This window comes from Pungitius pungitius, chromosome 2 (assembly GCF_949316345.1).
Source record: "Pungitius pungitius chromosome 2, fPunPun2.1, whole genome shotgun sequence".
Taxonomy (NCBI): Eukaryota; Metazoa; Chordata; class Actinopteri; order Perciformes; family Gasterosteidae; genus Pungitius; species Pungitius pungitius.
The window spans coordinates 5,410,999-5,425,284 of NC_084901.1; the positions used below are offsets into that span (position 1 = coordinate 5,410,999).

General features: G+C 47.4%; 1 protein-coding gene across 10 annotated transcripts in view; it reads left to right on the forward strand.

Annotated features, from left to right (window-relative positions):
• Positions 1 to 14,286, forward strand: part of LOC119211549 (ELKS/Rab6-interacting/CAST family member 1-like) — an 82,551-nt gene that overhangs the window by 4,176 nt on the left and 64,089 nt on the right. For 9 of the 10 annotated variants that reach the window (XR_009942873.1, XR_005119770.2, XR_005119771.2 and 6 more), the window contains exons 2-6: positions 930 to 1,745; positions 2,860 to 2,937; positions 3,046 to 3,201; positions 11,434 to 11,690; positions 11,788 to 11,959. Coding sequence is in view for 7 of the 10 variants with exons in the window: in XM_062560168.1 (XP_062416152.1) it covers positions 1,275 to 1,745; positions 2,860 to 2,937; positions 3,046 to 3,201; positions 11,434 to 11,690; positions 11,788 to 11,959 (1,134 nt within the window). In the remaining 3 variants the exon portion in view is untranslated. Of the gene's footprint in view, positions 1 to 348; positions 516 to 929; positions 1,746 to 2,859; positions 2,938 to 3,045; positions 3,202 to 11,433; positions 11,691 to 11,787; positions 11,960 to 14,286 lie in introns of all 10 variants that reach the window. The other variant, XM_062560172.1, reaches the window with a different exon arrangement.

The following is a 14,286-nucleotide window of genomic DNA, read 5'->3' on the forward strand; positions in this document are numbered from 1 at the left end:
AAAAAAATAAAAATAAAGTGGTTTATTTCAAAGTACACACACATACAGTATGTGCAGGCTCTAAATGCGTGATAAAATATGATTTTATGGTGTGTATGCTTTATTTGAAATGCAGCGGTTCACATTTTGGTATCGTATCCATCTGATTGATAATTTAGCCCCTAAAAAATGTTCCAAACATCCAGTGGGACTAATGGGATCACAGCAGTACGACCGATAGAGTTGTAATAAGGATTTAATTGACTTGATAAATAAGGGTCCTTGCAGTACATGTAATTCCTCAGACCAAGTAATAATTGTGAATTTTTTATGAACGTTAGATCAGCTGATCTGTTGTCACGCCTGCAGGTCGGTAACTGACGTGACTCCCGGAGGTGTCTGTCGGCGCTAAGATGACGACGCCATTAGAGGTCGAGAGGCAAAACAAAGCCGTGTGATCATATGAACCGTCAGCTGACGCTTGAACCCGTAGGAGAGTCTGAAAAAGAACTTCTTTGATCAGCGTTATTGGCGAGGTTAGCCTTTGACAATCTTTTGATTTTTAGCGTTACACAAGCAGGTCCAAAGTTGATCTTATTGAGTGAAAAATCCTTTTTATCAGAACAACTGATAAAGCACACGTTCCTTTGGTACAAACATTCACGTTCCCGAGAGGATAAAGCCTGCGAACTTACCTAAAAATATCTACGGCATTACGGGACGACGCGGTGCTCCGGTGCCATTGAGCATGCTTTTAAACAGCCAGCTGTTTATTTAACCTCCTGTTTGTAAATACCGTACACAGAGGCATGAAACCAGTCTCAACCGGGGTTCAAACCAAAACCAGAACTTGCTTTAAAAATAACCCAGTGTGTCTCTTTTGGTGCAGAAGCCTTTTCTTCAACCTAAACACTAAAAAGCCTTTTCTTCTGTCTCCCTTTCTTTTTTAGGAGATCCCGTCAGCCTGAGCCTCTTGGATTTCCTTGCTGCCTTTATCTAAAGGGAAGTCCCATCGATTCCCGCTTTCCGACAAAGCACATTAATTCCAGTGAGCTTTTTTCCGTTGGAAAGGCCTTAATCACGACGATGTCAACACTGGGTCAGGATATTTCCAGTCAAGAAGGACTACACTAGAAGTCTCATTTTTTTTTTTTTTGGACATCCACCGTTTCTTTTCTGAGCTTTTTTTTTTCTGTAATCTTAAGAATGTATTTTTGATTTGCCTGATTTCCTCGGCCATCCCCCAACCCCGCCCCCCCCCCCCCCGGTGCACACGCGCTCCGCCTCCTCCCGCCATGTACGGCAGCTCGCGCTCCGTCTCCAAGCTCGATGTCGTCGGATCCAACGGCAACGGCTCCGGGAGCCCCGGGCGCTCGCCGCGCCTCCCGCGCTCCCCGCGCCTGGGCCACAGGCGAAACAGCAGCAGCAGCTCCGCCGGCGGGCTCACCGGCTCCTGCAAGACCCTCTCCATGGAGAACATCCAGTCCCTGAACGCCGCCTACGCCACGGGCGGCCCCATGTACTTCGGCGACGCGGCCGACGACCCCGTCGGGATGAACCCCTCCGTGCCCAAAGGCACCACCATGACCCTGGGCAAGGCCGGGGCCCGGGTCCCCTACGGGATCAGGGCGGCCGTCATGGGGAGCAGTCCCAATATAAACAGCGGAGGGGGAGGTGGGGCGATGCACAGTGATGCAATAGCCTTCGGGTCGGAGCTGCAGAACCAGATTCAACAGGTGGCGACCGTGCCTCATTCCATGAGACAGGTGAGGCACCGACGTGTGCTGGATTATAATTATTCTTTTTTCCCCCCGACTGCAGCAGTAGCTCTCCCAAATGTCTGCCGGTTGCCTGGCAACCTCGTGGCAGTGAATAGGACTCTTAAGGAGTCCTTGGTGTCCAGCACACGGTGTGAAATAGATGCGCTCAGATGAACTTTGGAATCGGCCGACCAGAAATATGCGGGTTACATTGATTCGGGGCGTAGATCATGTTTATCTCACCTTTTTGAGCAGAGACTCAAAGAACATTCCACATTGATACAATCAATTGCACTTAGTAGGATATCTTTTTTGTTACACAGTTATCCTCCCGCGGGACGTGGCACTCGAGTCCTTTTTTGGCAGAGTTGAGCTTACCGTTTGCGGCGTCACTATTTGCTTCTTAAGTCTCAATTAAATATTACAAGAGCTGTGTGGGTGTTCTTACAGTACGTTTAAATAGACTACGCTCTGCCCTCCTACTACTTCCGCACCATTAGTCATAACCCGAGAGCTCTTTTCTCCGTCCTCCTTCATTCCTCCCTCTTGCCTCCACCTAATTCTGATTATTTAAAAAAAACAAAAAATAATGAAGCTTTCCGCCCGAATCGTTTCCTTTGCCAACTTTTACATGTCACATTCATGTATGCCACATTAATTGGGAGGATGCTATTAATCCACGGAAGATTTCTTATTTGTAATTTTCTTGTAATTCCTGTTTTTCAAAACCCAGGCAGAGTGTGTTTGTGGTTTAAAAATTCATATAGATATTTTAAATTCTTCAGAATGAATTAAACATTTGCAAGGGGAGCATTTTTCATTAATATTGAATTGTTAGGTCTGTGCTACATGAAAATAAATACCAGCCTCCCCACAAGTATCAACCAATAGTGACAAAGGGCTTCACAAACAAAATGTGAGACCTGGATTCTGCTTTTGATTATTTGGATTTTTGTAGCACCAGCAGTGTCTTTCGGGGGAGAGTATTTCACTTTGGTTTTGCTGATCCAGGATCTGCTACGACAGCTGCAAATAGACAAAATGTCTTGGAAAGCAGCAAAATAAATGAAATTGTGTTGCTATTGTCTAAAATAGTTTACTTTTGTTGCTTCTTTGCCAGGTGAGAGACGGAGCGATGTCAGACCTGCAGACGCAGTTAAGAGAAGTGCTGAGAGAGAACGAACTACTACGCAGAGAAGTAAGGACACACACACACACACACACACACGCAGACAGACACCGCTAAATAACACATCCATTTATGATTAAAAAAAGCCAACGAACGTCCATTGCTGGATTCTTTCAGCTGGAGGCCAAAGAGTCCAAGTTGAGCTCCTCGATGAACTCCATCAAGACGTTCTGGAGCCCAGAGCTGAAGAAAGAGAGAGCGCTGAGGAAGGACGAAGCCACAAAGATGTCCGTGTGGAAGGAACAGTACCGAGTGGTGCAAGAGGAAACACAGGTACGGAAAGAAGCGCCCCTCCGTGTGTGTGTGTGTGTGTGTGTGTGTGTGTGTGTGCTTCTGGCACAAAAGGGTGCGTGTCCCCTATCATGTCACACAGCGTTCTGGTGGGTCTCTTCCCCCGGGGGGACGCCAGGCGGCCTTGACGACGGCTAAACGGATGAAGCATGGGGGGGGGGGGGGGGGGCACCTGGTCGGGGGCTCCCAGCTGTCTGCTGGTGCAGAAGCCATCTGGAGCGAGACGGAGGCACAGCTAGTCTGGCGGGAAGGTTGCGATATTTCGCAGGGCATGATTTGCACCCGTACTTCCTAACTTTCACGCGCCGCCGTCTTCAGCACCGGAGAGGGCTCGTCGCTCGCTGAATTTTGGACATTAGAGGGAAAAGGGGGGGGGGGGAGGATTTATTTGGGGCTTTGGTTTTTCCCCCAGAGACTCCCGATACAAACTCAACGCTGAAGTGACTGTTTGGGAAAGGCACTCGGGTTGTGTCATTACAAAATGTACTGCCACTCTGTGTGTGTGTGTGTGTGTGCAGTAACTCGGAGGTTGAGCGTGTGCGTTGTGTGTGTGTGTGTGCACTTATTCAAAGGAAGCCGCGTCGGGGAGAACAAAGGAACAGATGAAACGTTTGATCGATCCCTCATATTTGGCCTCCTGCCACTTAAAGCATCTTTCACATTTACACCCCCACACACACACACACACACACACACACACACACACACACACACACACACACACACACACACACACACACACACACACACACACACACACACACACACACACACACACACCTATTTAAGTCTGTGCCTGTGTGCTGTTATGTTGAGCCATATCCTATGTTGATAAATATCTGCTCTCTCTCTCTCTCTCTCTCTCTCTCTCTCTCTCTCTCACTTGATCCCTCCCACTTTCACTCCCTTTCTTTCCCCCTTTTAACTCAAGGTGATCTCATTATCCTGCCACGTTCTCTTCAGTCCCTCGTCTCTGGTCCCCATGCTCATCTTCCCTCTCTTTCTCTCTCCAACTCTCTCCTCTTCCCTTCTTCAATTTATGTCATCACACAGTGAGTCAGCTCTTGCTTCCTTCTCTCCCTCCCTCCCTCCCCCCCTGCCCTCCCTCTTCTCTCTGTCTTCGCCATCATCTCTGTGTTAAGGAATTGAATTAGGCTACCTCCCACTAATTTTGGGATGCAAACACACACACACAGACACACACAGACCGACACACACTGAGAGGCCCGCTGGGCCATGCCCCTGCAGAGGAAAGCACATCTCATTTCCAGCCTCCGTCCTCCCTCACTTCTTCACGCCTCGGCCCACTAACTTCACCTCGCTTCCGCCCGCCTCGTTCTGTATCTCTTGCTCTCCTTCCGTCTTCACTCCCTCCGCTTAACTCCTTCACTCTCACGCTTCTGCCGCGTCACCCGTGGATTCCTATCCAGAATAACCGACATTCCAGATATCGTGTTTGTACTTGTCCGGCCAATAAATGATGCTTTAATAATCTGCAGCACTGATGCATGTAAATGGCTTGTTTTTTCAAAAATAATTGAAGCTAATAAATCAAGATCAAGATTTAGCAAACAATATTGGCGAACATGTTTCGGAGATTTAAGCCAATTGACGGACTTGCTCGTTGATGAAAGTGCATGAGGCTTTGAATCTGATTTGTTAACCACCAAAGAGTTTTTCGGTCAAGGTCGAAGCCTTCAACCGCGCTCACTGCAGAAAACTCCATCTCTTCCTCCCAGTCTCCACCGACTCCCTCTCTATCGCGCTCCTCCATCTGGTCCTTCCCGTCCCTCTCCTTGCTCTCCGTCTGGGCCCATGGAGCCCCGCGCCGCTCTAACAAATCAATAAATCCCTGCTCTGTTCAGCCTGCCGCTGCTGCTTTGCTTTGGTGTCACTTGTGTGTACGTGTGTGTGTGTCTTCAGCCAATTTGTTGCACCTCTTTGATCTCGGCAGGTAAGTACAACGTTGCGTGTGGAAAGAAAGAGAGGCGCAGAGGGGGAGTTGGGTTGGGGGGTGAAGGAATGTCTGGAATGCTAAAGGAAAGCATGACTTTCTTCTTTTCTTTCTTTCTGCCCCTCTCGTCTTCTCTGTTTCTCGCCGTCGCCTCGAACGGGAACACACACCTCCTCTGTCGCCGCTGCCCTCCTAAACGGTGGTCGGCTTGCATTTAGCAGCAGCAGCCAACGAAATGACCACAATAGGATTTACTACAATACGCACGTTGAGCACCTTGATTAATGTGCTTCTCTGAGAAAGCAGTGTTAGAATACGCTGTTTATGAACATCCTGTCTTCCCTTGCACCGAGCATCGTACCAGCTGAACAACAAGCTCTGTGTCTGTCCACTTGTGAGGCTGCTGCATTCCATCCATCACCTACTGTACTCCCTGCGAGCCATCTGACTGCCATAACCGGTGTGTGTGTGTGTGTGTGTGTGCATGAGAATGAGACAGGCAGTGCAGAAGAGAGAGAGAGAATCTGTGCCCTTGCGTGCTCGTCCGCAGGCCTCGCTTACGTGTGCGTCGGGACCATTGGGCTTTTTGCGTGGACGGGTCTTGTGTGTCTTTCCGCAGGCACATATTGTCCGGTTGCCTGCGTGTTCAGAATGGCGTTTTTGTATTTGCGCGTGTGCGCAAACAGCACAGGACATGGAGCCTGGCGTGCAAGCTTTGTGTGGGTTTTATCAGCCGTGTTTAATGGGAATGTCAGCGGTGCGGTGTCTGAAGTTGTGCGTTAGTGTGTGTGTGTGTGTGTGTCTGAGAAGTAGAAGAAGCGCAGCAGCCGGTGGCTGTTGTACTTTTACCGCTGCATTGTTTTAATAATTCAGCCTCAAGGTGCTGGGATAAAGGTGCAAAACATGGCTTCTCTTCCTCTTTGGTAATTCACAGGTCTCCGAATGACATCGCGCTCAGTTTGTTTGGGTTCAGGAAGATCATAGAGAGAAGCAGCAATGGCCTCTTCTCTCCTGTCCTTCCTTATTTGCCGTGCTCCATCCATTTTTTTAAATTTTTTTTTTTATCCCGGGCCCCTTCCTTTCCTCTTTGGTCGCTGGGAGCGACAAACGCGGAGAGACGGAGCGAAGGAGACATGGAGTGGCACTGGAGCGTGCTTCCCGCTCCGTGAAACGTGGCAGTAAGCCGCGGCTTTCGGGTTCACGTCAGCGGGGGCCACCGGCTCTCGGATTTCCTCCGTGGAAATGACTCGACCATCTGGGACCAGTTCAATTAAAATCCAGGCCGGAGAAATTGATTTCCTCCGAGCACATGAAGGAACAAATAAACTACAGTTCCAAACAGGACAGAAGAGATGGGTGGTGTTAAAGGAAGGAGTAAGGGATGAGGACGGAAAGACGGAGCCGCACAAAGGACGAATAAAAAGGAAGTGTCGTAGAAAAGAGTAATTGGAAGTCTTCATAGTCAAAATTTGGATGGACTTTTTGGTCCAAAGCCTCTAGGGAGGGGAAGGAGTAACGGAGAGTGAGGCAAACGCACACAAGGCCTCTGCAAACACTCTGTGAATTCCTCTGGCGTCACGCTTCAGAGCTGCAAAAGTACGCCAGCAAATATTTGTGTGCCCTTATCAATACCATGCTCCCATTTCTCAGCAACTAAACTATCTCTTGTTCTAAAGGATTCTGCTGCTTTTTACCCCTAAAGTGAGGAGGCTTTTCTGTCCACAAGGGAGACGGAGAGAGACCGATGTATTTTCGTTAGATCTCGGGTAATGACGGGTTGTTTCGGACGTAGCTGCTTTAATCAAATGCTCGGAGGCTTCCTCTGTGAACGCTGGCCGGTCCACAGTCACTAGTGGAGCCACTGAAGATGGACTTGGCAGATGTGAGTGTGTCTGAGCACATATGGAGGACTCAGAGAACATGATTCAGGAAAAGGCAGCCTCAGCAAAAGTTTGGTACGTGATACAATGTCCTCTCTTTCTCTTTCCCTTCCCCACTCTCTCTCTCTCTCTCTCTCTCTCTTCGTGCCTCGTCCTCCTCCCTCTTCTTCGTCTGTTGCCTGCCGTCTGTCCGTCCTCTGCTCACAGACCGCGTGTGTGTCCACGCATACCGTCCCCGAGTTGGAGAGTATAAAATGTCCTCTTTAAAGAAAAAAATCTCTGCATTCTAGTGTGTGTGTGTTGTCTGTTGTGTGTGTGTGTGTGTGTTGTGCTGCTTTTGTGTTTGTGTGTTTCTCACACATGAGTGCTCAGCAATAACAGATGGTCCTCAAACCTGTGTGCTTGTTTAGTCGGGATGGAGAGATAGGTGAGGTGGAGAAAGAGAAGGAGGGGGAGAAAGGGGGAATAAGGTAAATAAAGGGCATGAGGGGGAGAGGGGGTGTTAAAGAGCAGATGGACAGAAGGGGGGGGGGGCACTTCCTCTTTTTATTTTTTTACAAAGTGTTCATTATACAGTAGAAGGAAACAGGGACGAGAGAGATTTGAAACAGAAGGAAAGAGAGGGGCCCGTTCTCCCTCTCTTCCTACAAGGCTGTGATTGTGAGAGTTTCCTCGTCACTTTCTCCCTCCCTCAGTGTGTGTGTTCGCGTGTGTGTGTGTGTGTCTGAAAATCTGTGCTTGCCGTGTCTTTCCTTATAAGGAGTCGGCTTGGGAAGAGTTAGTGAGGAATGAACAGAATTACAGTGCAGTCGCTCACAGTTCTGCTGCTTTTATTTCTAGTCTCTCCTCATCTATCCGTCTTTCTCTCTCTCTCTCTCCTTTATATCTATCTATCTATAATGAGGTAATGTCAAATACATTTGACGGATGCGGTGCTTCTTTGAACCCACTACTGTGCAGTCCTGACCCCGATGTTGCATCTCAGAGTGACTGATGTGAGACTTTCTCTCTCCTCTCTTGGCTGTTTCCTCCTCTCGCTGGCGTCATCTCCTTCATGCACACTTATTCTCGTCTTCACGCACGACCTGCTACGATTTCCTACACCGTTGGTGTAAAAAAAAAAACTGGGGGACTGTCTTGCGACCCATCTGCTCATTCCTTTTTTATTTGATTTCCTCCCTTGCGTTGTGTTCTTCATCCCCCAGCTTTGTCCCGAGAAAGGAGAGAGACAGAGAGTGTGTTGATGTGCCCGTTGTCTGAAGCGTGAGTGGGCGAAACTCACGGTCATTACGACCGCTGCCTCCGCCGTCACATGGGCCTGTGGGCATTATTGTGCTCTGTGTGTGTGTGTGTGTGTGTGTCTGCGTGTGTGTTCATCCAAGAAGTGTTCCTGTTTGTGTGTGTCTGTGTGTTTGGGGGTGGGGGGGTTCAGGGGGGTGTGACCAGGACGTGACTCAACCGCTGAATAATCGAGGGATGAGAGGGAGGAGTAATAACGGAGGGATAATAGTGACTGACGGATGAGCAGTGACCTGCGGGCGGTAGAGATTATTTGCACCATATTCGCATTTTCTCTTTTCTTTGTTTTGTTTGAGAAAAATGTAGAACGCTCTTTAGACAAATGAAGGACGGTTCATCCGTTAGGACCTGAAGTTTCCCCAAATTTTACCCTGCGGGTTTTTCTTTTCATTTCTTTTTTTTTAAACGACGTTCCTCCTTTGATATATTGTTTCCTTTATGCTCAATTACAACCGCACTTTCTTTTCCTTCCATAGAGGCGGATTTGACTGTTGCAGTGTAAGCACGGATAGTGTCAACTGTCATTACGTCATCGGAGGCGCTCACTGACATTGAGACGGATGATACCTCTTATTGAGAAATCTGCTTTCCAGCAACACGTAGCCGACGCGCCCACAGGGCCGACAAATGTGCCGACAAAGAAAATAGCAAATTCAGGCGATTTGTTTTGTCGGGCTCCACTGGGATCCTCATAATGTCTCCCACTGGTTTGCATCAGCTTGTAGAATGTGTCCCTCCCTCTACCGTCCTGTTGTTTGTCACGTTCGTACACAGTGCACATTCATTTAAATATAATGTCCGGGGAAAAAATCACTACGTCATTTTTTATCTCTTATTTCTGCGCCGCGTGCCATCGCCGGGTCCACATTTATCATGTGAAACACGTCACATGTGAATGTGTCTGGCTGCACGTGTGTGTCCACAGACACATTCACATGTCCCGCCCCGCTCAATCCTCTGTGTCATCGGGAAGTATCTTACGGGGTCAAAGGTGAAGAAGCCAAAGACGATTCAGCAGAAACGGAGAGGAAAAACACATTCTGCCCCCCCTTCTCTCTCCTCCTGCTCTCATCCCTTCTTCTTCTTCTTCTTCTTCTTCTTCTACTGGAGACAATAAACATGTTGTTTTACGCTGCCTTCTCCTTATGTCCTTATCTCCTTTGCTGTTTTTGTTTCCTGCTTCCTGTTTGGTATCACACTCCCTCTTTTCCTCCTTTCGCGCCTGCGTTCTCAGCTCTGCATTCCATCAGACTGTGTGTGTGTGTGTGTGTGTGTGCACGTGGTTAACCTTTGAAATTGTGTGTTTGCACTGCATTCGCTTGACTTTTATAATATGTGTGTGTGTGTGTGTGTGTGTGTGTGTGTGTGTGTTTGTGCACATTAATTTCTGCCACTCTGACATACTTTTGGATGCTTGACTGTGTCAGTGACTGATTAGAACTGATTGCAGCATATAATGATGCATGCACGCACACAAGTGCATTTAAACTAATAGGATAAGAAATATACTGTCTGTGTGTTTCTCTCTCGTTCTTTTGGCATACACATTTTTGTTTTTCAACGTTTGTTTATATTCATATCTATGAAGATGATATGAATGATTCATATTGTTAAACCACTTATATAATCCCCTCCCCTCTATCATTGAATTTTTTGCCTTGGTAGAAGGAAAAGAGATTTTAGTTCAAAGCGCTTCACGGACATTTTGACTTAAAAAGGAATTGTCAACAAACCATTGAATCACACTAGCTATCTACTTTGTATCTATGCACTATTCAAAGTTACAATTCTGTACATTTCTTTGCGTATTTTCATCATATGGGTGGGTCGGTGTTTGAGGGAAGGATTTTAGTTGTCATGGAGACGGAGGGAATTAAACCAGGGAGAGGGAAAGGCTCTGTCTCTCCGTCTATTTGTGTGTTTGTTTCTCCACAACCGCCAGCCGTCACCACCAGTGTGCGACGAGCCGTTGTATGAGCCAGCAGACAAACAAACAAAGTAATCCAATAAGATGTGTTTTATTGCTATATTCTGTACATCCGCCCCCATGCAAATATGATATGTACAACAGAAAGAGCAGGACACGACGAAGCGGGTGACACTGCCCTTGGAGCCTTGCAGCATAAAGCAGAGCTACTGTGTCAAAAGACTTGACATTACTTTGTGATCACCATCTCTTCTTCTCTTCCTCGTCTTCGATATCCAAGGGCGGCTTTTCTTCACCCCCCCCCCGCTCCTCCGTCTCTTTCTCTTTTCCTTCAGTCTTGTTCTCTCTTTCTCTTGTCAATGTTGATTAACGATAACTGCAGAGGCTTTAGTGACATCTTGCCTTTTCCCTTCTCTTATTCATTTACTTCCCCCTTTAGCAGCGTGCTACCTGTAGCAGTGTGCATCTCTAGGAGCACTGCTTACTCATGTGGTGACGACCCAGCTGTTGTTGAGCTTATGAGTGACGCATTTAGAAAAGGCCTGAGGACATCATGGCGACAACACGGCAGCACGCACACAGTTTAAAGTCTTCTTGAGTCTGACTCAGAGGTAGTCAGCTTCTCAACCATACTGGTACCGATACTTACCTACCGACACACTTTTACTGCACACTCGCTCACTCCCTTAACAGATGACGTACTCATACTGGACCAGGTAACCAATCAAAAAAAAGATGCACAAGTCAGCCTTGATCTATTATATGTATTGATCCCGGTGCAAATTCATCTAGCCATGCTATTCTTAGATGAACGCATTGATCTTTGGATCACTGCAGTCAGGTGATGTTTACTTGTCTATCTTGACCTCTTAACAGGCCTTTTTTAGGCTTCACAGGTTTGCTTCACTGACCTTTTTCTTTCAAGACGTTTCCAATACCTCAACTCAGGCTTCCAGTTTGTTTTTACAGTCATTTTAAAATGTCATTATTGACCTTCAAGGCTTTAAATTCTGCCAAATGATATGAAAGCTCTACTGACCACTCTGCGACCAGCTGATGTGTTTGATCAGCTGACGGTGACTTTTTGAACACGACTAAAATCTCAGCCTCCGGTTTCAATAAAGTTTAAGGATGTCTTCCTTCTCTTCTTCCAGCACTTTCAGTGCTCCATCCAGGCCTTACAAGATGAGCTCAGAATCCAGCGGGACCTCAACCAGCTCTTCCAGTCCGACTACACCGAGTCCGTTCACCTCGGCAACCACCCCTTCGCACCGCAGGACATGACGGAGGAGAACTTCCTGCGCCTCCACGGCGAGTACGAGCGGCAGGTGAAAGAGCTCTTCCTCCTGAGGAAGACTGTGGAAGAAATGGAGCTGAGGATAGATACGCAGAAGCACACGCTAACCGCCAGGTGAAGTGCGATGACGTCCGTCGGGTCAGTGCTTGTTGCCGTTGGAGGCTGCCGACGTGTGACGCGTGGTGTTTGAATCTCTCACATTCTCCAACAGGGACGAATCCATAAAGAAGTTACTGGAGATGTTGCAGAGCAAAGGCCTGTCGTCACGGGCAACCGAGGAGGACCACGAGCGAACGAGGCGGCTGGCCGATGCCGAGATGACCATCCACCAACTGGAGGGTCTGATGGAGCAGAGAGACAAGGAGATGCTACAGCTCAGAGAGGTCTGTGTGTGTGTGTGTGTGTGTGTGTGTGTGTGTGTGTGTGTGTGTGTGCGTGCAGCCAGATGTGAGTGGGTGTGAGTCAAACTCTGTCGTATCCTCCCTGTTTTGGCTGAAAATTTGGCTATTATACAATACAGAAACCATCAGCACACACACAAACAAATACACAGCTTTTCTACTTGGACTATTTTCTCACAGCTGTTTTTATGTTCAAGATGTTGTTTTATACAACAGCTCCCTCTAGTGGAGCGATGCTCTTAAAAAAACGGTCAAAGATGATATCATTATTCTTTTTGTTCATTTCAGGACACAAAAATCTGTTGACAAATGTTTTCTGGACGCATTCATTAAATTGTTTTTTTGAGAGATTTTTTTTTAGGTTTATTTTACATACAGTAAGCATTTTGAAGATCTAATCAGTGAAAATACACAACATTTAAATGAGGTACAAAATGGACAGGAAATGGGTGGAAATTAAATGTTTATCAAACAAAAAATAGATGTAAATACATATATGTGATGAATATTTTTTTTCCCATAACCCATTGTCAATTAACAAGGACTGATCTCTGCCTTTAATGATCAGCTTCAAATGCATCATGGACTATAGCTGTGAGGAATAAATGCTTTTACACACACGCGCACACACACACACACACACACACATACACATGCACTCGCACACAAGAACAAGTGATGCATAATTAAATCTATCATAGGCAGCTAAAGGCTGAGAAAGAGAATTAGGAAGCACCATGATGTTCTTTCTAAAAAAAAGTTTAAAAACATAATTAGGAGACACAGTCTCTTCAGATTATTACAACTCTTGAACACATGTTTTGGACGTTGCGTCACATTGCATCAGTGTGCCGGACAGAGTTTCTGCTTTTTGACGGTTTTCGTTAATGGCAAAGCGATTATGCAATCTGCGGAGGATAGTTTCAGTTTGGCTTAAAGTAAAAAACGACTGAAGTAAATAACCATGTGTGTTGTGTGCAGCTGTGTTGCAGACTTCCCGCCGAACTGCTGACACTTTCATTTGGAAATGGTTCACTTCACTAATTAACAGATTAGCCCTCGCAACTTCCAGCAGATTTTTTTTAACTGTTTCAAAAAATGTCCCCCAGTGGATATCGAGCTGATGCACAGAAGTCAAAGAGTGAGAGAGTCATTATTCACCATCTTAATCTTACAATTGCTCTTTACTTTGCTCTAAAAGGTCATTTTATTCCGTACTTTGCAACGGCTGCATTAGCTCTTGTTTTACCTGTAACTCTCCCCAGGAGTGTGTCTGTGTGTGTGTGTGTGTGTGTATGTGTGTGTTTGTATGTCTGCTCATGAGCATTCATAGCGCTCATGCAGCGCCTCGAGCCACGGCAGCCTCCCTTTCACATGTGTGTGTTTTTGTGCATCCCGGCTCATGCATTCACCGTCTTTGTCGGTGCGTTTCCTCCAAAGAAAAGCAGTGAAGCGCACGCGGCCACGTCTCCCCCCTTTTCATTGCCCCCCCCCCCCCCCCCCCCACACACGCTTTCACCATGTCCTTTCGTTCTCTTTTTGTGCCTTTTATATCTACCACTTTCCTTCCTCTCCCCATTTGCTCTCCCGTCATTCGATCGGGGAGTTTTCACATCGTTCGGACGGAGGCAATTTTCTTGCACGTAGCTCAAATTAGGGGACGTTAGATTTGGACTTTGAAGACCTTTTTTTAGAATTCTAGGGTTAGAGATTGTGTTTAAATCAACCAAAAGTCTTACAGGTTTTTTTTGTCAGTGATTTAGACAGACGCTTCTGGATCTGACTGGATCGTGCTCCCTGTCGTACGACTGGATTTATGTTTCATTACGACTATTGATACATTATTTTTCAAATCAACACAGCCTTTGATTTTGAACCTGAAGGCTTCAACCCTTTGAGCTAATTTTCTGAACTAGCACCGCGTGAGGCTGTCTCATCTGACCCCTCGTCCTCAGCAAGCGGTGCCCCCCCCCCCCTCCCCATCCCTGGAAGGATGTGGGATGGACGGATCGACCCGAGGAGGCTGAGAGCCAGCGCCTCTCTGAAAGGGAGACTCCCCGTCCCCATCTCTCCCTCTTTTCCAGTTTCTCCCCCCGTTCCTATTCCCCCTCATTTCCACGTGTCCCCCTGCTTTCAACCCTCGGCTCCTTTCTCCCCCCCCCGCCGTCACCACCTCAGTCCCTCTCCCTCCTTCCCGGCACCGTCGACCCGTTCCCACCGCCACGCCGTCCGTCCCGTCCTCCTCCCACCCTCCTCCTGTCCCCCTCAGTACCCCTCTTTTGTTGTCGGCTCGTCCTCCCTCCGTCCTC